We start from the raw sequence: 25,188 nt of genomic DNA on the forward strand, positions 1-25,188 counted from the left end.
GTCCTCTCACTGGGGTGAGCTGGGGCAGTGGCAGGATGACAGGGGGGCCAGCAGCAGCCTCTGCTCCACACAGAGCTAATCCACACCATTAAACTGCAATGATGATGTGGCAAAATGATATCTTGCAAGAAGCCACTAATAAAGTCAAGGGTAGCAAAAGATTACACCAATACTTAATAAAATAAAAATCAACTGACCCCTCCCAAAAGAAACCCTCAAACCCCTCCTGCAGCGACTCTTAGGAAACTATTTATAGCAAAGAATTTAATGAAGCAGGTCTACACTGATCAGCAGAAAGCACTGATCATTTCCCAGATACACATTCCCCACACAGAGAAGTTAACAGGCCACAGTACAACCTGACCTATGTACTTACAATTCTGTCTACACACAGCTTGGCCTGATCATGCCAGGACTAACTTAGGTGCATCATACATGGTGCATATGGATGAAGTAAAGAAGTTGCATAAAATTTATTTTTTCACCTTGTTTTACAACATTCCCTTTTAAGATCTTACACATCTGCAACATATAACTCCACAGAACAATAAATAATTGGCATTCATATTTCTCTTGAATCAAGAGTATGTACACATTGTTTAACTAGATGACAGATACAAAACATTGGCATCACAGTAAATATAATTTTGACACCATAATCCATTTCCCAATTAAAAATGAAATTAACATTTTTTTACAGTTGTAACAATTAAAAATGTTCTCAAAGGCATATAAGTACACAGGTTGTAGTAGGCAGTAGTAATGGACCATATTGGCAAAGCTGTAGAACCCAGGATTTCATGCAAATCAGAGTTTATTAATTATGAAATAACTAATAATAAATGAAAGCATATTCAGCTCACACTGGAGATTTTAACGGGCACTGGACTGGCAACAGCAACTGTGGAGATGAGTCAAACCCCATTCAGTTGCATCCAAAGAACTTGTGATGGTGACCCACAAGCAGTAGCAGCTCACATACCTGGTTTAGAGCACTGCTTGTGCAAACCAAAGATTTATGATGCATCAGATGGTGCAGCAGCTTTCTCTAAAAGACAAACCCAGAAGACAAGCTTTAGGGCTTCACAGCTCCAACGTTCTGGGCCTCCCTGACAAACAGCTCAACTATAGCAAATTCTTCCTCAGCAATTGCAGAGGATGAGGTTGTCATAGTGTTTAATTGTGATAGTTCAGTAGACCATATTAAAACAACACCTCTGGTGCTGCTGTTTGGTCCAGCCACAGCTGCAGCTCTGATCACGTAGTTCTCAACACCAAGGGGATACCAGAGATGTCACTTATCACTCCTCAGCCCAGTTCTGGTAAGACCCTGCAGAGATTTAAGCTGCTGCTGTTGAACAAAGAATATTGCCTTTCAGTTGCACCATAAGCCGAGCAAAATGAATGTTTGCAAGATAAACAGGACAAGATCTATGGAGGAAACAAATATAGTTAAAGGAAAAAAGAAATAAATCAAGAGGGTCACGAGACATCTGAATTACTGCTGAGATGCAAGAAGAAAACAGTGCATGTCACAAAACCTCCACGATAACTAACCACTGCAGCAGCACAGCACGGAGCGTGGGCTTCCCCAAGCATCCACGGGAAGCAAGAGAGACATACACTGCTATCCTACAGCATCACTTGGAGCACAGTCCCAAAGCACACAGGTTACATGAACTGCTACAGTACGTAAACCAGAACAAAAAAAGGAATAGGAAGAATACTAAGTAAGGCTACAAACAAGATACTACATAGAAGAAAACAATGCTTCACTCCCAAAAAGCACAAATTAGGAGCTTACTAGAAGAAAAAGATTACATTTCCAGCAGAGAATCCATTTATTCAAATGTACAGTAAATATGAACATATGTATTAAACTTTGCTTTTAAAAACATTTTTTAAATAACTTAAGAGAAATAGATTGCAGACATAAAGTGCTAAACTTGAAAAATACAACAATCATTCCTCTTTCCTGCTGTTTGTTAAATGGCAGTTTCAATTTTCCAATTGCTTTAAAAAAGATGCAGTGTACACCCAGACAGAAATTACCTCCTGGATTTACAACCCTGTGCAAAAACTACCTGCAAAGGAACATTCACACCCCAAAACACAGCTATACATTACTACTGATTCACTAAATATGAATTCCTTTTTATAGTTATGATTCAATAAATATAAATGAAATCACAATTCTCTCCCTTTCTTGGTGTAAGCTAATATTTTGCAAATATGGTCCACTCAGTGTAAACTGTATTGACTTCAGGAAACAGTGAATTCTACCATATATATGTCTCTAATATTTACATACAGTAGCATGGCACTGTTGTTCTTGCAGGACATTTAACTCCTAATACACACTGGATAGGGACAGGGCTTTACAAAGATGTGTACTGCAATGTGTCTGCTGACAGCCAAGAGGGACTTGACTTCTCAGCCATAAGAAGTGGCCAAAAGAAATTCTTGATTCTTGTATTTAAATCTGCTTAAACCAAATGCTGACTGAGGAACTCCAGAACACCTGCATGGCTGACACTACGCAGGAGCTGGAGCAAGTCATACTAAAGACAACATTAAGTATCTTTTTGGCAAAGTGGCATAATTCGCAGAAGGCTGCTAGCCCAACTCCCCAAGCAAATAGGCTATCCAGGCACTGCTCTTCCTCTGTGAGACAAATCACTGGGAATATTGGACTTCTGGAGCCCACATGAACACATATGTCAAGTAGAAACGCATATTGTCATTTTTTAGGAGTGGGAAGAAGACAAGAAAAGAGGCAAATTTTATACAAAAGTCAATACTAAGAATTAGCTTTCCTTAGCCTGCAGGTTGTTTCTGAAGGTGGTTGCTATGTATCAGGACTTCAGACAAGCACCTAGCAGAAGAGTGGCACAAAAGAAAAACCAGTGAGTTGAGATTACAGAGCACTTGCTGTTCTTACTCCTGAAGGATTCTGAAATGTAATTTTCTGAATTAGGAAGGCTTCCGCTACATGAAACAACAACAGGGTCATACGGACTTGTACCTTCCTCTCACCCTGAGCCACACACATTAAGCAGCACATCTAATTTGTCTCTAAATCTTCTGGAACTTGCTTCCCCTCCTCTTTGATATTTACTCACAGGGTCCGAGATCAAGGAAGGCAGGTCAGGTTGTGCAAAACATCCCCCGGAGCAATTACCACACATTGACCACATAAACCGCGGCTATCTTAGATCTGAAAATTCAAGCCATACCCACTCTGGGTCAACACAGACTCCAGCTCTTTTAAAACAACACTCCCATTTTCCACAGATTTTCACATCAGACTTTTTAATGCAGCATTGTGCTGCTTGCGACAGTGGAGTGCCTGTAGCAATAGCAATAGAAGCTGGCAGTCCATTAAAGAGGTTCAGCATGGCACACAGACGACCATGAAGCTTCGGCTCCTCACACCAGCATGACTGTCCTGGCCTGGAAGAGCTGCCTTGAGAAAGGAGAGGAGAGCTCAGGCCCTGGGCTCTGCCATTCCCGGTCCCTCCATGCAGTCGACCAACAACGGTGCCAAACAGTGCCAGCTCCAACAGTGTTTTTAACGATGTGGGAATGAGACAGCAAGCAACTAATTTAGCACAGACTAAACAGCCATTAGATGAAGATGTCTGCCACTAAAAGCTCATACATGTTTGATGCATGGGCCCAACTGCAAAAGGCTCCCATAACTCTGTCCTTCTCCTGAGCAGCCTACATACGTGCTGCTCTCCTCATTTTATAGTATTATAGTATTATAGTGCGGACCAAAGCTTATTATAAAAACAGAACTCGCCGAGTTTAATTTTTGAAAATGAAAAATAAATTCATAAAATTGCTCTGTACATGAGCTTAATACCTTCGTATGAATCCCACTTCCGTGATTCAAGTTCAGTTTTTAGAGCAAAGCAAGTGCAAAACTGCAAAGCAAGTAAAAAACTGCCTCTCCGCAGGGAGTATGTCATGAACAACATCCACCTAGGAGTGCCTCAGCTTATTTGCAGCTCATCTTCGCAGTTTCACCCTAACAGGAAACAGATTTCATGTAGCTGTGAGGAGTAGCAGCTCTGTGACCTCTCCTTTCAGTCTCCAAGGATTCAAGACACGACTGCCACATTGTCTGCAGAACAGTACGAGTCTCTTCTCACGTTGTCAACACATTTCAAGTCTGATCAACTGCAAGTTTCTTTCCCAAAGAGGATTTGCCTTAGTTTGGATAATTTTCTCCTATACAAATAAACAGCAAGTAAAGCTATTATATCACCAGCTCCTTTTAACAGGAAGCACAAAAGCTAAACAAAACTGAATTTCTTCATTTTGGACTAGCATTTCTCTGTATTTATTAATGCCTGTATACCTCCAAAATCATTAGGGTGACCACATTTCAACTGAAGGAAGATCTCAAACACGCTCAGATTCTCAAGTGTGTGTAGATCCAACATGCTGGAGCCCCATTATGGAAACAGCATGCCATAAATCAGGAATCAGCTGTCAGCAATATAGTGTGTCACCTACATTAAGGGATTTCCAAGATGTAAGAAGCATGAAACTACTTGAACCGAAAAGATAAATAATATAAAATAACATAACACAATGCAAGGAACAGCACAGATACTTAAAAAAGGAACAAGTTTCTCAAATGTGAATTCCGAGGTCAGTTAGCAGCTTTCAGATACTTTTAACCATGCATGAGAAGCCCATCGTCATCGCAGTTACATGCATTTGACCCCAGTTAGGTTGAACAAAAGCAGTAAGGACTGGATGAACTAACAAGTGCCTCCACCCTCAGAAAACTCCCTTTTATCATTAGGTTTCCGTTCACAGCAGCTCTGAAGTCTTCTTCAATAAGCAGCATGTAATAGAGATTACTACATGATCCTTATGCAAATATCAGACGTATTCATTATAGTAACAACGACATGATTTTGTCTCTCAGCCATGTGCAATATTTGTCTCTGGTGTGCAAGGAGAGCAGCCCTAAGATGTGAGCTTCGAATAGCTGGGGGGAGAAAACCTTCGTCTCAGGTACTTGAGGACGTAGAGGGGAAGACAGCTCACCAGAGTGATGACTGTGACTTTCCATAAGAACGACAAAGTCGCAATGAAGTAAACATCTGTATAAAGAAAAGAGCACAAAGTCAAGGAAGATGGGAAGTACATCCTGGGAACAGGTTATAATACCGCAGAATCTTCGCAAAGATAGTTGAAGCATTGTTCAAAATAAAGCTGGTATACCCATATGCAAGGGATGCAGATCTAGCCCAATGCAAAGTTATCCTCATTGTCCTCAGTGTTAGCAAAGAGCTTTATGGAAGAAGCAGTGACATCTTGTGGTTTCTGCATGAACACTGGAAGAAACCCTATGTATTTGATATTTGCAACTAGACAGCTACTGGGGGAAGCTGGAATTTGTCACCCTTTTCCTTTAGCCAGGGAAAAGGATTAGCTCTGTTTCAGGCAACTAAAAAAGCCCCACCAGCCAACAACTGAACCCACAAGAGAGGGGGCCCAGTGAAGAAGACAAAGTAAGTTTTAGGAGGCAGCTCCTTCACCCACTTACAAAATGAGATCTTGCAAACCAACAACAGAGGTTTCAATCTGTAGTCCCAAGTTCAGTTCCCTTACGGAACTAAAGAACATTGTTATGTATGACAGGTGATAAGTGGTGGAGCTCTGAAAGCACAGATGACATTCACTGGGCAGCACATACTCTACTGACCACCTTTACCTCCTGCAGCATTTTGCTGTGGGAAGAAACCATAAAATGCCTTTAAAGAGCATTCAAATAATGCAGCTTACTCAGGTCTGAAATACTGTCATTGTAATTATTTTTGGCTTCATAATCAGCCTTTAAGCTCAATTCAGCTCCTTACAGTCCTGTTACTATTCAGGTTATAAACTAACTCATTAGAGAAAAGGCATTTAACCTTACCAATAAACTCATGTAGGAAGACCAGAGAAGCTATGTAGCAGGAGAGACTAAGCAGCTCAGCTACTATCATGAGCCAGTGCCACGTTTGGATCGTCAACGCCACCATCAATAACTCGGTGAGAATCAAGGAAGTGAAAGAAATGGCAACAATATGGACAAATTCAGATTCAAAGAGGAGGAGTGCTCCATACATGATGATGCTGCCTGCAAGGGAATGGAACATTTGGGTATTTTATTCAAACACCAGTTTAAGCTCTAAAGCCCTCTGTAAAACCCTTAGCTCTTGGAAAGGCTGAAACATAGACATGTCTTGAGACTGTTTTTCACGAAACCTGATTAATGTAATGACAACAAATCAGTTACTATTTAGGAGACAGAACTGATGAGAAGACAGGGAAAAGTTACAGCAGAGGTGCCCAGACTTTTATAACAGTCTATCATATTCACAGACACATGGAGATAGGAAATTAATACACACTTGTTTTGGCAGCTGCAGATTTCGAACATCCCAAAACTCTATCTTTCTCCCAGAAAAGCAGTTGGTCACTACTCAGAAGCTAAAAGGTATTAAATACTTCTAAAACCTACAGCATTGCCTCAGTGCCCAGATGGAATCAAGGTGTTGAAAAGCTCAGTGGATACAAGTTAGCCTCTTTGCACTACTTTGGCCAAGAACTCTCCTCTTTACACTTCCCCCTAAAAGGAGTACATATTAAAGCACTGTTAATGATGCATTGTTTCATGCTCCTATTCTGGCTGGCCAGGGAATGCTCACAACACTCCACACGGCCACCTGCACAAATAACTCATGTTAGCAGCATGAGTAATCCGCACCAACATCCATCACACTAGGCTCGTTTCGGAAGGGAAAACCTGCAAGTGACCAGAGTTTGAGCCACAAAGTTCAAATCCAGCTGTGAACTTTCCAAAGTTTAGGACTGCTCAAGTTTTTGGTCAGGCTCATCTCTGCTAGCAACTAGCCCAATTGTTTGGCCTGCTGTTTTCTAGTTATTTAGCACATCAGAAATGAAGTCACTTTAACCAAATATTGTAACCAGATAGTGGTCTTAGCTCTAGAAGAAATCTTTCCCTCAATGCATCACCCTCTGGCTTTAGCTTTCCACCGCTTGTGAGTTTTCGATAAATGCCTTGGCTTTGCCATCGTATTTATACAGCACCAGAAGCCCATCATCCCTGTTGTAGGGTTCTACCACATTAAGGTTTCAGAAAATAATTCTAACAGAGGTTTCATATTCTTGGATTCACTCCCTACTGAGCATGGTTGTATCCACTAAATCAGTAAGAATTATCTGCTTATTTTGGCACATTTATTCTGACTCTTTTTCATAAAGAAGTTTTGGAAAACATGAAATACTGTCATAGAACCATATCGCCATTTCAGCTTTATAGCTCCATGTTATTTACATGCTTTCCATAATTCCCTGATTAATACTTATAGGAAGTATTTGACTTTGACGTTACTTGATAAAAAAAAAAATAGATAAAAGACCTGCTAGAGCTATTGCCACTTCTATTACACAGGGTTTAGATAAAAATACACAAAGCTGCAGATTCTGTACTTTGCATGCTGACTTAACCTGTATAATGTACAGGTTTGCAAACCTTTTCCAAAAGAAAGCAAGAGTGACAGGCTCTACTCTACCGATGGAGCAATTAAAGCACCAAAAGGAATGTGCACAGAATTACAAAGGATGGTCCTAATGGAAAGAGGCACAATGCTTTAAACTTCTACATCGCTGCCTACGATAGGGTAGATCAGTTGCTGCCAATATTTAGTTTCAGACAATTCCTTCCTTTGGTAATGCTACCAAGATTTTCTGAGACAAAAATATATATTCATTAACCCAAGGAAGAATTGAATTCACTTCATGCCTCACTTCACTTCCTGCAATACAAAGAAATCAAGTATTCTGTACTCATTAAAACATCTGAAGGCACAAGCAGAAGTTGATTTCTTACCTTGATAGATGCTTATTAAGACCCATATTAAAAAAGTTTTGTACGATAATGGTCGTCCCTGGGGGGGAAAGAAGAAAAAAAAGACAAAGCTCCATTGGGGTTTTCTTCTATGAACATTCACTGACAGATTAACTCAGCATTTGACAAAAGAGAACCAACCAGCCCTGAGGTACTGTGTCTTTACTCTCATTTTTCACGATGGATGAAGGAGGCCTGGGACTGTGGAAGCCCACTGCTTGCACAGTACAGTACAACCTCGTCCTTACTGCACACACAATTAATTCAATGTCAAAAGTCTTTTGAGTTTAGTCATTGTACTATGAAATATAGGATGTGTGTATACACATATATATGAATATACTAATATTATATTTCTAGACACACACACACAAATCACCATCATCTTGAAGGCAGATAGGTTTTTTCTTTAAAAAAAAGCATCTCCAGCCAACACAGCTATACCAGCACAAAACCCCCCTATGTTTAGACCAGGCCTAAGGATGGTTGGAGAATTAGTGGTTTATGACATAAGAGACAACATACAAGTGAAACCAGATGGAGACTTATTCAGGCTGCTGGAAAAACAGGCTTTGCTTTTGAGAGTATCTGTTTAACAAAAATCCTTGAGGGAAAGGATCTGTTGAAGACTCAGTCCACCCTTTCCTTCTGTTAAGAAGGATGTTGCCAGTCTGTACACCCCAGTTATTCACAGTTTTCCAGGAGAGAGAGAAAAAAAAGAACCTTAAAGAAAACAAAAGGAACCTAAGCCAAGATTTACCTTCCTGTTATTTCCATGGTAAATATCAAATTAAGTTTTCTTTCTTTAATGAGAAGGACCCGACTTTCATGCTAAAGCTACAAAAAATGGCACAGCAACCAAACCTTTAGGTCCCTTTAGATCATCCACAAGACAAATTTCTTTTCAAAAAAAGCTATGTGATAACCTCCTTCCTCCATCAAGTGAGTGTATCCCTCCTCCCCACCCCCTCCTCTGGCTTCAGGATAGTGCCAAATCCCCAACAATTTCTCTTTCCCCTTTATTTTGGAACAAATCAGTAATATTAAATCCTTAGAATTTCCCACAGAATGGAAATTCTATTTCCCCAGCCGTTTTTAATAGATTGCATTTCATGTAGCATTCAATAACAAACTGCCAGGAAATCTGGTTGTATCTCTTGATTCAAATTTGCCTTTAAAACAATTTTGCTTGAAAACACATGATAAGGTTCTGTATCTATTGGTAATATATTTAACTTTACACATTTAAAGAGTTTCAAATCAAGATGAAGATCTTGCCTTAAACTAAAACAGACAAACAGAAGTCTCCCACACCTTAAGAAGATCTTTGTAGAGCTCTGGGTACAACATTGCAACTTCAGATTTAACATCCTTGTCCAGGACTAGAGAAAACACTGGAAACATCGTGTAAATTGTGGAGTACCTGGCAAGAAGGTAGAAGACCAGTAAATTATCTAAGGCGTAGACGAGCAAACAGAAATGCAAGTCTTCAGAAAGGAAATACCATATTCTTGAAGTGCCAAATGACATACATGTTATAAAAACTTGCAAATGGAGTTTTACATGTAAGAAAACCTGCAGGATTTACTTTCTGAATGGCTTTTGATTAGAAACCCTCATACACAGATGACTGGTTCACGTATTGCAATTGGTGTTAATGGAGCCAAGGACAGGCCTGTCCAAACCCCAAAGTTTGCTCTACACTTCAGGCTTGATCCTGTTTGCATCAGGGGAAATGGAGATGAATTTGCTGCTTGTTTTTTTAATTATGTACTAAAAAATGTAGAGTCATAGGATTACTAGTGTAATCCCAGTACGTCTTAGACAGGAACTCATTCCTCCTGTTGAAAAGTTTGGGTTGTTCCCTGCTTCTGACACTGTGAGGTTTCGGCACTGGTTCTTACTGCTGTGCAGGCACCAAAGCACAATGACTGCCCCTTTGCTTTCTAGTAGGATCAAGGCAACAGCTCAGGGAGGATGGCTTGCTTCTCATGTTCTGAATGAGAGAAACTGTCCCTGTGGAAAGCTTTCTATAACTGGCTAAGTGGCTTTGCTCAGTGCAGAGGAGCAGAAGGGGGACAAGGATCATGTACATCATCTAAAGGAATGCTGTGAAACATGCAGAGTGGAGATGTGCATGCTCTGTGTATTAATTAGCCCAAATCTATTCATTGTGCACAGGCTTTCCACACTAGTAGTAAAAAGTGAGCTCTTACCCAATGATGAGAAAGCCTTGATAGAGAGGAACTGAAGCAAAGTAAAATACTGATGAGAAAACAGCCTAGAAAATAAAAGAAATAAGGTTTTCAGGTGTTAAGATGTTGCAGTAACAGCTTAAGAATATACTCTGCTCAAACTGGAACATATTTGCAGCAGGGTCTCCAAATTCCTGAAATGAAGACAGAAGAATGTAACATCAACCCTTTTTATTCCTATGCAAATCTTGCATGAAAGTGATGTTTAATAGCAAACACTGGAGAGCTGGACTTGGAAAACTTTTTGTAATGTAACAGAAAGAGTTTCCTCCACAGGCCACTGGTTTGATCCAGATGTTGTGAAGACCAGGTGTGTACCTATTTACGCTTGGACGATGCCTTCACAATATAAAAAGAGTGAACACTCCCCAGTACAAACTCCAAAGAGTTCACGATGATTTCTTTTTTGTCAGAAGTTATGGGTTTGTTTTCTGTGCTTGCTTTCAGCTGCAGAGTAAGCTAGACTGCCCCCTGAGCCTGAGCCTTTTGTCTCTGCATCCCTCTTCAACGTGTTTATTCCAAAAAAGGGGAGTAGGCAGAACCAGCCTCAAAAATATGACGCATTTTACTCAAAAAGCATGTAGTATTTTTCAGGAATGTATCAGTGCTTTCTGGCATGACAATGCAGCTCCCAAAGAGTAATCTCTGTCCTTCACTCTAACTTTCACTCAAGTCACACAGCTAAGACTCTTAAAACTCTTAAAATCTCTTTCAGCTCTCCCTGCCAACTGGCAATTGTGTATTTGTTACACTGAGGCTCTGCACACGAGCAATGTAAATTTTGCTAATAACAAATCTGTTTCTAGGGTTCCCTTTGAAACAGAGAGGAAGAGAATGCCTCCATGCTGCTGCAGGGAGCTGCTGAGTACTTGGGAAGCTTAATACGAGCTTCAGCAGCCTTTGGAGCACAGCTCCGATGAACACTTCACAGCACACGAGATTGAGCTGTTGGTAACCTCATCAGGTCTGAGCCAGGTCCTCCTCAGTTACTTAAATAAGGGCTTCAAATAGTGGAACTGAAGTTAAAACACACCTGAAAATAAGGGCACTTACTCAGCAGAGGCCTTAAGAGTATTGCCCTGCTTCAGACTTTCAGTATTTCCCAGCATTACTAAACAACAGCAATGTCATGCTGCATGAAAGCCGTGTTTTCTAAGGTAGAATATTGTTTTTCCAATACCAGTAACTTTCTTGTGTGTTTTCAATAAAAGTAACAACCTTACGTTCCAATCCATGAAAATTTGCAGGAAAATAAATAGTTGCCTCCAGAATGAAACACTTTTACCCTTTATGAAAGGGTACAATGAAAAACCTTTAGTTTCTGATTTGGCTTTTTCACCTCTCCACTGGAAAAACCCTCATGACAGTCCATTTACCTGCATTGTACTGATGCACAGGCTCCTGTGGATGACAAACTGACTGAGAGCTGCAGACCGTTTGTAACTGTTCCTTCCATGCACCATTAGCAAACGACCCAGATGTTTAAACTGAGTGATAGAGAAATCAGCTGCAAGTGATGCCTGTTTTCCTTCCTGTGTACAACAGCAAGTAAAAGCAGAGGGAGATCATTTCATTATTGGAAACAAAGAAATATCATATTATTTAGTTATGGCTGACACAATTTCCAAGAAAATTTGCAATACATTAGGTGGAGGAGAGTATTACCTCAGCACTTCTGCTTTCCACCATGGCTTATAAGCAGAGAGCAAAAATGAGAATAATTCCCATCTGAACCCTGGGCTCCAATTCTAAGCAATCCTCTGGATTATGATTCACAATGTGCATGATAACGTGACACTCGTATCAAGTCAGTACTGAATGCAAATTTTCAGTCTCAAAAGTTCAATCAATTTTAATGTTTTGGCTCACTCCAAGCACAGTCTTTCCACTGCCTCCAATCCAGTCTTGTCACTCCAAGCAGCTCTACATGCAGGAACCAGAGCTCTAACCTAGAGTTTGCTTTCTAAACAAATATAAACAGCTTTTTATTGTAAATGTGGAGTAGATGTTATCAGGGTAAATATAACTCAACTCCAGCACCTGGAGCACTTACGTATGATCAAAAGCTCCAAAACTAACTAAGATGGGCAGATTCCCTGAATTTGGACAAGAATCAAATAACAAACTTGAACTCTGTCAAGCAGTATTCTCCTTTGCAGCCAAGTTATTTTTCATGATAAGGATATTGGTCTGATGATTATTCTTGTGGAAACTCCTCATGTTCTTGCATAAATTTCTGAAGATTCATTTAAGAGTTACTTGTGAACTAGCTCCTGAATTGCCATGGGAAGTCTTATTAAACACGAGGTAATCTCACCTTTCCTTCAACTCCAACACCACAGTCAGCCTCCTGAATCATGCTAACATCATTCCCTCCATCACCTGCAGGTCAGACAAACGACATCAGTAGTTAAGCAACAAGGGCAACTTGCAAATCCACTGAAGACATCTGCACCAGACTGTCATATTAGAAGAAACATTTAACCCTATCAACATAAGCAGGATTTTAAACAACAAAAGCAAGATTGTAAATAGAAATAATGAATTTTGAATTTGACATTTATTTTTGCTGGATGCCTTAGCAGTGCAAGGGCAGTTGGATGACAGCCCCCACCCCTTATTGGCTGAAAATCAGACTTCTGGTTGCCTATCACCAAGCACTTGCATTCATTTTTAGGAAGTTTATGTCATGTGAGTGCACCTACAAGTAAGCACTTATTTTAAGTACCTACAGTGCTGAAATAAAGCTCGCAAATTAACAATGACACTTTACCCGATCAAGTTTAAGCTCTGTTTTGCAAAGATATCACCCTAAATATTTATGAGTATTTTCTCATTGAAGTTCCCATATGTAAAACTTCATCTTCACCACCATCTCACAAAAAACTGCTTCTTAACTCAGCACTTCAGGGTACTATGAGATAACACAGGACTTTTCACTCAAATGCAGTAGTAGTAGTAAAGACACCACTCTACAAGATTTCTCCTCCCTAACTAGCCCCTTACCTACTGCACAGGTGAGCTTTCCAGTCCTTTCCTGGAGCAATCGCACAATCTGGGCCTTCTGTGTTGGAGCACATCTGCAGCACACGACGGCAGGGCACTGGCAAGCCAGCTCCATGAACTCATACTCATAGTATTTCAGACACACCTAATTTACAGAGATGAGAAGCGTCACCGATGTTTGTATTGGGAAAGTTTCTTTAAAATAACATAACCCAAATTCAGCCGCAGTGATCTGGGGCTCTTCCTGAGCAGCCCGAGGTGTTTGGAGCCTACCTCTAACGAGTCACCAGAAATAACAAGAGCACAGTCGTGCTTCCGGCGGAAGGCGTTCAGCTCGAGATGGGCTTCTCCACGGTTAGTCACCTGGGGAAAAACATGGCAACTGAGGAAGGGTTTGCTTCATTGGGGTGAGAAACCAAACAAACAAGTCTCGGAGGGAGCCAAAGCAATATGGATGGGCAGCACACGGAATTATTCAGAGCACACAGTCAGGTAAACAGAAGGTCAGGGGATAGAAAGCTGTGTCAAAAGGATAATAATATTCTGAGTCTACTGCTGGAAAACAGTTGTGATCTCAGCACCCCTCCTGTCCCAGAATTTGGGGTCACAAATAAGTCCTGAGGGGTACATGGGTGTTACTCACTAGCCTGAATATATGGATGTCCTGTGTCCGTGTCACCAAATGTGCGTTCTTGGCCGTACATGTGGCTGTCTCCAACTTATCCCCTGTCAGCATCCACACCTAAAATGCAAATATTTAATGTCTTAAGTTCAAAACTTAACAACCACGTCCGCAGAACACCTAGAAGTACCACCTGCCAGTTCAGGCATACAAAACGGTTGTTAGAATACATGTACAAACTATTCTTCTAAAAAGAAAGCCCTATTTTAAAACATACAAGAAAAGTCTCACAGATGAAAGAAAGCAAAGCTTTTAAAGAGGCTGAAATGCAGGAAAAGTTACAAACTATGTATAACATTTTTTCCCACCTGCAATATTTCAAGATTCTGCTGATAAACCCACAAAACTCAAGCTAAAGAATGTGTATGCGTGTGCTAATGTGTCCCACCCCAGCTATTTCTCATACGCTGAAACAAACGGGCCCTGCTACAGAAAGATCCCTCGTGGCCCTGCCTGAAATATGGATGATGCAACTGGGGTTAGCTCACTGCTGATGTGTGCGTCTGGAACAGACTCGGTTGTTGCTTTTCTATTTTTTTTTTGTTAAATATACACTGCTCCTTTTATTTTGTGCTGGTGGTGGGGGGGGTGTTAGAAAGCAATGTCAGCAGCTATACCCAGCAGCAATACCCGGCTATAATCTGACAGGAAATTCTCTCAATAGTGTAAATATACCAGAGTCTTGGGGTTGGATTTTTGTTTTTCCACTGATGTTTTATTCTTTCAAGACACCACGCAAGAGTATTTCACGGAACTTTAAAAAATATATATATTTATACCTAACACAAAGAGAAAAACAAAGCAAAACAAACCAAACCACACAAAGACTCACTTGTTTAATAATCTGAGGTTGAGGTTGGAAAGAGATTTGATCTTAACAAGATGGTCCCTGTAATGAATTACAAGACCGCCTTCCCTCTTGATTTACTTCTTGCATGCAATACCCTAATGAACATACCATTGCAAGGAGTGCTCTGAAGTGCCGGCCTGGCTGTGTGATGACACAGTCCACACCCTGACACTGACTCCAGCCAAAGTGGAGAGAAAAAAAGCAAAACCAGCTTTGGAATAACTGGCCAGGGCTACACTGCAGGGGGAGAAAGCTACAGTGCTGCTAAGGAGCTGTCTGATTCCACTCATCTCAATTCTCTGCTCAAGCCCTTGCTGTTGACAGGGATGTTTCCAAACAGAAAACACTTTTGGAAGCTTGTCCCAAGCCTTGAATTCCACTTCCTACCTAAATCCCAAACACACAGCCCTGCTCTGGATTCACAGCATGGCTCAAGATTTTTGCTCCCATTGCTGCTTACAGCAGAGAAATCACAACCAGAACCTTTTACCCACTTTTTCCACTCAAATCTGAATATTTACTCCATTTATATATATTTTTTAACTCCTTTTTTCAAGTTTGGGCTCTGACTGACAGGTTTTCCTAGATGGGAACTAAGCGGCACCACCGGTTCCCCCACCGCTGAGCACAGCCCAGGCCATAGCTGCCGGAATCTCACATTCCAAGCCCCGAAAACTAGAAATTAGTCCAGTCACCGATTCTCTTGGCTCACACCCCCTCTAGTGGCTACTGAAAAGCTGTATATTCACAGCTTCAACCTCCGCACAGGAGTTCATGCACCAGGGACCCAACACACCCAAACCAGGCTTGTTTCATACATCTGAAACAATTGCCCAAAAGTCTCTGCCTACACACTCAGCTTCTCTGCAGATGGAGCCAGAGCATGTTACGGGAAGATATCCTGTTTTCAGCTGGAACAGAGTTAGTTTTCTTCCTAGTAGCTGGTGCGGTGCTGTGTTTTGGCTTTAGTCTGAGAATAATGCTGATAACACACCAATGTTTTAGTTGTTGCTAAGTAGCACTTGCCCTGATCAAGGACTTTTCAGTTTCCTATGCTCTGCCAGTGAGGAGCACAAGAAGCCAGAGGGAGCACAGCCAGGACCTGAACTAGCCAAAGGGGTATTCCATACCATAGAACATTATGCACAGCATATAAAGTAGGGGGAGTTAGCCAGGAGGGGCTGACCACTGCTCAGGGACAGGTTGGGCATCAGTGAATGGGTGGTGAGCACATCACTTGTGTTTTCTCAATTTTCATTTCTTTTTTTGTTGTTCCCTATTATTATAATGAGTATTGTTATTGTTGTTATGATTTCTATTATCACTATATTTTACTTTATTTCAATTATTAAACTGTTCTTATCTCAACCTGTGGGTTTTACATTCCTTTGATTCTCCTCCTATCCTGTCCAGGGAGGTGAAAAGGGGAGAGTGAGCAAGTGGCTGTGTGGTCCTTAGTTACCAGCAGGGTTTAAACAACATCAGAAGCACAAAAGGCGACATGCTTTCATGTGTTCAGTTAACATTTACTGTTTCCAGCATGCTCTGTTCCCAAAGTGATGTTTAAAATGCATTGGCCAGCCCTACTGTTCCCACTTAGAAATGACACCTGGCGAAGCATGCAGCTTAACAGGGCCTCCGCATTGCCATGACTCACTGGATGTAGGACAGTGCCACATAGTCTAGAGGGTCTAAGTGTTCCAGCTAGGAATAACACTATGTTGGACAGACCTTAATGCCAGCATTCCTCAGTGTCTCCAGAGTGGGTCTGACATCCGTCTGGAGCTGATCTTCCACGCCGGTGAGACACAGCAGCTCCATCTCCATTTCCAGGCTCTCGATGACTGTGGCTACCTTCAAGGAGCGGTCATGCACACTTAGCTTCGCCTGGACGTAGCGTGCCTGAGGACAGAGCAGACGCAACCACTCACTCACACAGCCAGCCTGCAGGTTAACCAGTTAACCTCCTGCTGTTAACTCTCATTCAGGGATGCCACCTGTAATGGCTGGCGAACACGAGGTGTGTGTTACAGAATAAGGCGGAAATTATTTCAGGAAGTTTGTCTCATTTTGTCCCTGTCCTGTTACAGGTGGGCAGCACAGTGTACATCACATCCATGCGCACAACAACGCACAGCAGCTGCTGAAGTGGCATCTACAGAAACCCTGGAAGCAACTCCCTTGTACCACAGGTCTAACCATGGTTTCCACAACTAACACATCTACAAACAATGGCAATGGAGAATCCTAAGCATTTCCAGTATCTCCTCTCTGCATTTAACTTGACAGGTCCGGTTCACATTTTGCCTGTCTGGGGTAAGCAACTGTGTGTAAAGACACATCTAATAAACCTCACGTGTGAAGCCTGCGTTTCCATGAAGCTCAGCTGGGTTATATTGTGGTTGTTTGTAGTTTCCATGGGTGTCAGAATGCAACAATGAAAACTGAAAGTCAACACATTTCCCCACACAAACACAACTTGTCTAACAAATGATGAAGATTTGCAGAATTTACTACTGCAAAAGATTATAAGGCAGGATTCAGGAACTGTTTTGGAGGGTCCTGGCTGGGATCCAGTTTCGTACGTATCACTTAAAAAGCAACTTTGACATTGAAGGATGACAATGCTAGCAGGAGGAGGGAGATGAGAGGCAGCATTATCACCAGAGGTCTGTCAGAATCACTTCAGTGATTGTTTGTTTAAAACCAAAGAAAAGTAAACAAACAAAAACTTACTTCAAAGTCCTGATACTGCTCTTCCGTCAGAGACTTCTTGGCTACAACAAGAACCCTCAGGCCTTCCCGAGCCATGTTACCACACTGGAAAAGAAACATCACATTGTAGACCGTAAACTCCACACACGTAAGATGATTTATGCACAGCACTGCAGAGATGGTAATGTAAGATAGCAAGTTAAGAAAATAACTATCCTATTTGAGCAACCCTAGTGAGTCTATAGCATCTGATAAAGTGCATGACAAACCTGAGAGGAAAAACGGAGACCCTCAATAGTTTGCGATCTATACCAGTGATCAGAAACAAAAAATGTTCTCTCTGCTGTACCAGTGTGACGAAACCAACTCCACTGATTTCACTTCCTCCATGTGTAAGTAAATGGACACAAGCCTTTGATTTGTACACTTCACATCTTTGGCCATCAACTCTTTAAAATAAGACAAAGGTAATACTATTTCTTCAAACACCAGGGTTTGGAGGTGGGGAGAATCAGTAACAGAAGGTACTCCTGTGAACTCTGCAGCAGCATTACTACTAACCTGACAGAGATATCCCAGTATAAAGCTGCCCAATGTAGTTTTGAAACTAGACCTTTCAATCTACAATAAACACAAACACAGGATCAAGCCCAGGACAAATGTGGTGACCTTGAGTGGCAATCTGTTCTGAGCAAAATCCATTTTACTTACATGACTTTCTGCACTAAGTATGTTGAACTCGCCACCTGACTTCTTTGTTCCTACATATATATTTGGCTGAAGTGTAATTCAATGAACTGCCAAGACATCAGTGACCTTCTGACTCACAGATGTTTTAGCAGTTATGAACACCCTGCCACGCTGACAAACTTTGTCATGCATTGCCCTGAAAGGAGAAAAGCACTCGCATGAGAAACCCTGCATACGTAGGGGAGACAGACCCATACCTCCTCCTCCAGCCAGTCGTTGTACTGCACGATCCCAGCCATCACTACATCTGCCCCCTTCATATAGAATGTGATCTCTCCTGTTGATTCATCCTGCAGATAAGAAACAGAGGAGTCTAAGTTGGGTCACTATTAGCATATCTGGAGTGGCCTCAGCAAACTAAGTGATGAGTTTTCTGCACACCAGTCACAAAAATGCCTGCACTGATTCAGGCTGAAGGTCCACCTGTCTGGGGGCCAAAAGCAGATGCCTATTCAACTGCAACGCGGTTAATTCCGAGTAGAAATCAATGGTTTAGACAAGGATGATGATCTTTTTAATCTGCAACATGGCATTTCCACGCAGACACCTCTCAATCCCGATTGTCCGTGCCTTTGGAATAACCTCTGGTCCTCACCTTGAAAATTTATTTCATACTTACCTGAAAAAATAAAACAGATGCATGAAGCTTAACAGAGTAAAACCCACCCTAATTTACCCCCTCTGTTACATTATACAGCATAAGCATAATTAAAGTTTACACTTGCCACAGAAAGGTTAGACTCCTGCCTGCCTTACCCGATACAAGTAATTTGTAGGCTGCAAGCAAAGCATATTTACATTACCACAAATTAAAAAATCCCTTCTAACCAGGCAGATATCTGAGGAGGTCACAGCTATTAGTATTACAAGCTAATGGAAACCCTGGCAGTTTCCTCAAAGGAGACAAAATAATGAGTGAGGGACAAACTGCTCTGTAAACCAAGATAGCCACCAGGGATAAGAAGAAAATAAACTTAACACAGAAAAACAAAAAGCCCAGGAAGGTCTGGAAATACACAGCTGCAAATGAAGGGGGGAAAATACTGGAGGAGAAAAAAAAGGTATTAGAGAAAAGCACAGTGGACACTTTTTCTTACACTATCAATATACATGGCAATCTCTTCCACTATTACAGAAAATAGAGGTGAAGGTTCTCATACACTAACAGTTTGAGTTGGTAGCTAGAAGGCTTACACCCTGTGGCAACGGCAAAACAGGTTATAACCACAGCTTAAAAGAAAAGCAGCAGCTAATGTGGATAAAAAAGCAAAGATGAGAAGCAAGTGCCTTTGCTAGGGAAATTAGGAGTGGCCAAAGTTAACGAAACTCCTTTACTGAATATTTTTGCCAAGCTCATAGAGACATTCACAAGGAAGATTCTTATAATTCAGCTTAAGCACAGTTTTCAGTGTCCTGAAACATCCAACATGAAACCTTCGTATACTGATACCCCCACATCCCCAAAGCAAAGTGCGTGTCAGCCTACCAAAACAACCAGAATCTGCTTAAATAAAACAACACTTTTGGCAGTAGCTAAAGGTAAAGGTTTATCTATTAAATTATTTGATTAAAAAGGGTCTAACAACATCTCCGTAGGAAACTGAATAAAGACTCCACTTCCCGTGCTGCAGAACTGGCTTAAGATAGTTTAGATTTTTTGTCCAATATAAATACTGTATCAGCTATCTCCTTGCATTAGTCATTTCCTCTCACCGAGTTCAATAGGAGGTTAGTGCGTTCTCATATTATGGTAAGATCACACTATAAATCTAAACAGAGATTTGCCAGTTATATTGTTTTGGAGAGGCATCTTTTTCCACCGTGGTCTGACTCTGGCCACGGTTCAAAGGCTTCTTTCAATTACAGATATGACAATAGCACTATCTTTGCTTTACAACAAAGATCACTCCACATGGGTAAGGGGAAAAAAGCACAAAGAAAAAGAAGAATGGAAAATATTGTGGTCAAAAAAACAGGCCTTCTTTCAAGAAGATAAGTCAGTAAACAGGACGGTGAAGAGTGGCTGCTTTGGTAGAAACAAGACTTCTCAGAACTAAAATAATCAGCTACAGAAATGACAGTTGATAACTAGCAAACATGGAGATACAACAAAAACATCCCAAACAAGGCAACATCTGCTACTTGTTTCCAGCATTAACTACAACTTTATTTATCAAAAGTTATATGTTGAAGGAGATCTTTTTATAGGAGCCAGAGCGGACAGGACCAGCAGAGAGATGGGTGTCTCTGCCAAGGGTTCAGTAACAGCACTGTAGGGGTGGGCACATGAATCACTCACTGAAACTCCATACCCAGACTATACAGGAAGCCTGGCAGGATGATCCCACTGGCTCCTGCCAGCTGAAAAAGATGCAGTTTATAAGAACGAGCAATATCCGTTTGGCTGAGCAGAAAATACTGCCATTTGAATTCTACTCACTACAGTTCTGAGTGCAGTCTCAAGTCGGCAGTTCTCCCTCCCTCTCCTTCCTGGTTGCTTACTCTGTCGTCTTTTGGATACTTCAAGCTACTTTCCTTCCTTTTATTTCTGTTTTTTAAATAAGTTTTTAAAGATACAAATTTTTAACCAAGTTTTAAACTGTTTTTTAAACAGGTTTAGAAGATACTCTGAAAAGGTAAACACCTTGCAAGTTGTGGATCAAAACCAAACAGCGTGCCTACACATGCATACATGTATATTTAATCAAAGAAAAATTTAACTTGACAACTACCTGTTTGTAAACCCTTTTTTTCCCCTTTTTCTTTTTAATAGAAATGAAAACCCTGCTTAAAGTAGTATTTTGGTAGTACACAGGAACATAGCAAAGCAATACCTAGGCACCCAACATGTGCTACTCACACCCTACTTCCACATAGGGTACATAGGGAGCCGATCTTAGTGGCTTAACAGCAACTCAATGGCTGCAAAATAGATACTCAATTAACAAGCACACCAGAGAGGGGCCAGTGCTTCTATTAACAGTATTTACAGTTAAGATCAGTGCCTGATGTTGCTCCCACTGACCACAAGTGGGAGTTTTGCTGGTTTTGGTAACATTAATATTCTGAATACAGAAATGCAAAATAGAAATCTTTTCTTCCCAATGGGGGAGAATGTAGATAACAGATAACTTAAAATGAATAAGCTTCAAATCAAAGTGGGGGAGGAGGGGAAAGACTCTCATCCACTTAGATGGAAAATTTCAGAGCATGCACTTCTCTGCTGAGCATATGAACACACTTTAATGAAGCGCACCCTGGCTTCGATGGTCAGCCCATTTCTTACAACTTTGATAAAACAGCATCTTATCTGAAGTTTGCACTTTCAATAAGCAGTGTGGAGGGAGATGGTTTAATCCTCCATCTTTTATTGCTAAGGTTTTTATTCTAGGTCTTGAAAAGGTTACCTGAAGTGTCCTCATAATTTCCACTATAAAAATAAATAACCTGAAGGATCGACACTTGATGTATTTAAATGGATATGCACTACACTTGCTGCAGCTGTCCCACACAGCACGAGACTTCTGTGAGAACACTAACATTGTGGCTATGTACTTTCAATGGCATTTGCTTGAACTCTAGATTCACAGATTGAACACACTGATTACTTTGCACAAGCTCAGCCTATCAGCCCACTTCAACTAACATTCCTGCCCTTGAGCATGTTTTAATATTCCAAAGCCTGGAACAACTCGAAATACAAATATGTGCCCCATACACTGTAGTGTGTTGTGTGATCCAGAACTCAAAAACAATTCCTTGAACAACAGTAGATTCACACCCAAAATACTCAGGATAACACAAATACAGCCACTTGCATGAGCTTTAACAATGTTCAATCCACATTAAACACATCTTGTCCTTCATGGGTTTGTGGAAATAACTGTATGCACCTATTACAGTTCCATCTTTATCACCAGGTATCTTGGTAGCAGCAATACTGAAGTTCTCTAATACTTCTTGCTGTAGAACACAACCACTGCATTGCTCCATTTTACGTCATCCCTTCAAGATGCCTTTCATTTCTGACAGTGGCTGTGCCCTCCCAGGCCTCCAGGGAAGCTGAGATTTGTGAAGCTACCAAACATCAGCCAATAAAGCAGACTACATTAATCTGCTGTCGATGAGAGCCACGCATGCAATCCTGATCCTGATTGCTTCTAACTAAAAGCAAAGGCAACTCCTCCTATTAGAACTTAAAATACACAAGGCAGAAGATATTTTTCTACCCTATTTCCAGACACCCCAAAACAAACATCCAGTTTTACCACAGAGTAAATGCGGGGGGGGGGGGGATGGTTACAAATCCACCAATCCTACCTATCCTTTCCACCCTAACAAACATATAACAAACTTGCACTTCCCAAGAAATGATTCAACAAATTATATCTTGCCCTGGGTTACAGGTTTCATATTCATGTTTTAGATTCCTGGTACCACTTATCTATCTGTACTCTCAGTAGAAAATCACAAGGATGTTGTAATTATCTCCAAAAGAAATATTCAGACTGCTTCACCTTGTTTGCTTCACAGGCAAATGGAAGTGTCTTACCATAGCTGGGCTTGTTTACCTTGCTAACAGACTCTCCAGCACTATCTTGAAAACTAATGATGAGAACAGAGAACTGATCTCAACTGGTTTTAACACCCAGACTTTCTTCTTTCTTTTAAAGCACTTTTTTTTTTTCCTGAAAGTCCAATCTTTTACTGTATCTGTATACAGAACCATAAAGTTACACGTGTAATTTCAACTGGGCACGTATTTAGTGTGCGCAGTCCCTGTAGCTGCTGATAAAGGTACTTGCACAAATGCACCCTTTTACCTTTACTCAGCTATTTTCAAACCCTGCTCATGGCACTACGCTCTCAGCATGGCTGCAGGCTCTGGTATACAGCTCAGAAAATGTTCCCTGCAGCTATAAGTGCCTCCTGCTGCGGTGCTGTAGTTCCATGGGATGTGAAAGGACTTTCAATGCCTGGCAGAGATCTGGGGAGCATTTAAAAAAAAAAATGCCAACAATAACCAAAAGTTGTTTGTTGTGGCATCAGCCAGGATCCCCTCCCTCCTTCCTACTTGCTGCCATCCCCATCACCCCCTGATGTACCACCACGACTGCTTTGGAGATGCAGTTTAAGCTGGACCTGCGAACCTGTTTGAGTTCCTGCTCCTGGCTGACCCTGAGGAAGGGAAAGCACTTGTGACCTGGGTCACCTCACAGCCCCAGTCCATCATACAGTACTCCCAGCACAACTGTGGCATCGATAGGACAGGTAGGAGCTTTTGGACAGATGCAAAGACAACCCCAGGGTCACAGATTAAAGTTTCAATGCCATTCCCCCTTGTCCTCTCCCTACCTGCCCTTGTAAAAAGCCCCTCTCCAGCTTTCTTGTAGGCCCCTTTAGGTACTGGATGGCTGCCATAAGGACTGGAAGGCTGATGCAAGATCAATACACTAAAGATATTCCAGGGCATTACAGCACTTACTACGAAATACAGACAACAAAAGGATGTATCACCCAGCAGTGAGATGCCATTAGCTCAAAACAGAGAACTAATCTAGAGCCTGAGCTAGAAAAGACTGCGAAACTCGGCCAGGAAGAGCAGCACAGGAGAGAACAAGTGGGTTACAGGTTTCACACTGTGTTAGCAAGAGATTCGGAGACACGAGAGCTTACCCGAAGCCACTTACCCGAACGATTATCCCCATGCGCTTGCTCTCGTAAGTGAAGGGGAAGATCTGGAGGATGGTGAAGTTCAGGATGTGGCCACCCGGTGTCCTCAGCTGCACGGAGGACTGGTCTCTACCCACCAGTGTTAAGCCAACACTCTCAGTCCACTGTACCAGGGCCACCTGAAAGGAGAAGGACACAGTGAGGGCAGCCAGGCCAAGCCATACCTCCCCTGAGGAGCACCAGAGGGGAAGGGGTAGTGGGTGGGGGCTGCAGGGAAGCTCATTAGTCATTAATGGCACTACAGAACAGATCAGTTCATGCATGCTCCGATATGGCTCTTTCTAGCAGGCTCTTCCTGAGGTTAGACGCTTACTACCAGTGTTTTTGGTGTTTGGGCAGCCCAGCTCCTGCCTGATTCAGCTGATGGACTATCAGCAGGAGGTGGACAGATCCCTGCCTTTCACTACCACATCCCAAAGGACAACCCTTCAGCCACGGCAGGCACCGGCACCCTTTGCCCAGACCTGAAGTGCTTGGGCACATCAGGCACATCTCTTTACAAACACTTCTTGAATGTGCTATTTCCCAGTTTGCTGTTTATGAGATCAAGAATTCAAAACAGTGCATTCACCCTGGATTTACAGTATCAAAGCCAGAAACACTAACGCAGAACACATTAACAATTCATATTAAAGAAAAGGCGAACAAAATGAGCTCCGTGTTACATACTCTGGTAGTAACAGTTCATCAACAGCTTTCAACCTGTGCACTGCAAGACAGCTGAAGGCTGGCTCAGACACCTATTAGCAGAGAAACACTTCTCCCCAAACATTAAAAACACCCCACCAAAATAAAAAACCTAAACCAGACCCCAGCGTGTTCAAGGCACACACCAAAACTAATTTAAATGAACTTATGTGGGTATCACTTTGATTGCAGCTCCTAGAATTTAAGGACCTACAACAATAAATCCATCATAAGCTTTCACTTAGATTACAACCAGTCATGACAGATGACCCAAGCCTTTATTTTGCTTCCCTGACAATTCCACCAGAATCCTCACCTCAGCTGACACATGCATCTAAGATCCAGCCTGCTGAGATATGGGGGTTTAACTCTAGAAGCTGTCTTGGCAGTAACAGATGGGAGCAGCAGCTGACATGAGCCCATATATCACTGGCTTCCAGAAAGGATCAAGGGATACTTTCTCCAAACAGACATGCAATACTGGAAGTATTTTACAGTGACATTTTCAAAGGCATGAGAGTGCTGGGCACATGGTTGCTGCTGACTTGAAGGTTTATTATCCCTTGTGCCT

At 41.7% G+C, this 25,188-nt stretch overlaps 1 protein-coding gene across 1 annotated transcript in view; it reads right to left on the reverse strand.

Annotated features, from left to right (window-relative positions):
- Positions 1-249: 249 nt before the first annotated feature.
- Positions 250-25,188, reverse strand: part of ATP9A (ATPase phospholipid transporting 9A (putative)) — a 63,280-nt gene continuing 38,341 nt past the window's right edge. The window contains exons 15-28 of the mRNA XM_065691468.1: positions 23,888-24,049; positions 18,395-18,487; positions 17,469-17,552; positions 16,464-16,634; positions 13,844-13,942; positions 13,474-13,563; positions 13,201-13,345; positions 12,512-12,576; positions 11,571-11,726; positions 10,156-10,220; positions 9,254-9,362; positions 7,922-7,979; positions 5,942-6,145; positions 250-5,123 (exon numbers count right to left, since the gene is read on the reverse strand). Of these exons, the coding sequence (XP_065547540.1) occupies positions 4,987-5,123; positions 5,942-6,145; positions 7,922-7,979; positions 9,254-9,362; positions 10,156-10,220; positions 11,571-11,726; positions 12,512-12,576; positions 13,201-13,345; positions 13,474-13,563; positions 13,844-13,942; positions 16,464-16,634; positions 17,469-17,552; positions 18,395-18,487; positions 23,888-24,049 (1,638 nt within the window). The 3' untranslated portion in view covers positions 250-4,986. The remainder of the gene's footprint in view (positions 5,124-5,941; positions 6,146-7,921; positions 7,980-9,253; positions 9,363-10,155; positions 10,221-11,570; positions 11,727-12,511; positions 12,577-13,200; positions 13,346-13,473; positions 13,564-13,843; positions 13,943-16,463; positions 16,635-17,468; positions 17,553-18,394; positions 18,488-23,887; positions 24,050-25,188) is intronic.

Source organism: Lathamus discolor, chromosome 11 (assembly GCF_037157495.1).
Source record: "Lathamus discolor isolate bLatDis1 chromosome 11, bLatDis1.hap1, whole genome shotgun sequence".
NCBI classification, from domain to species: Eukaryota; Metazoa; Chordata; class Aves; order Psittaciformes; family Psittacidae; genus Lathamus; species Lathamus discolor.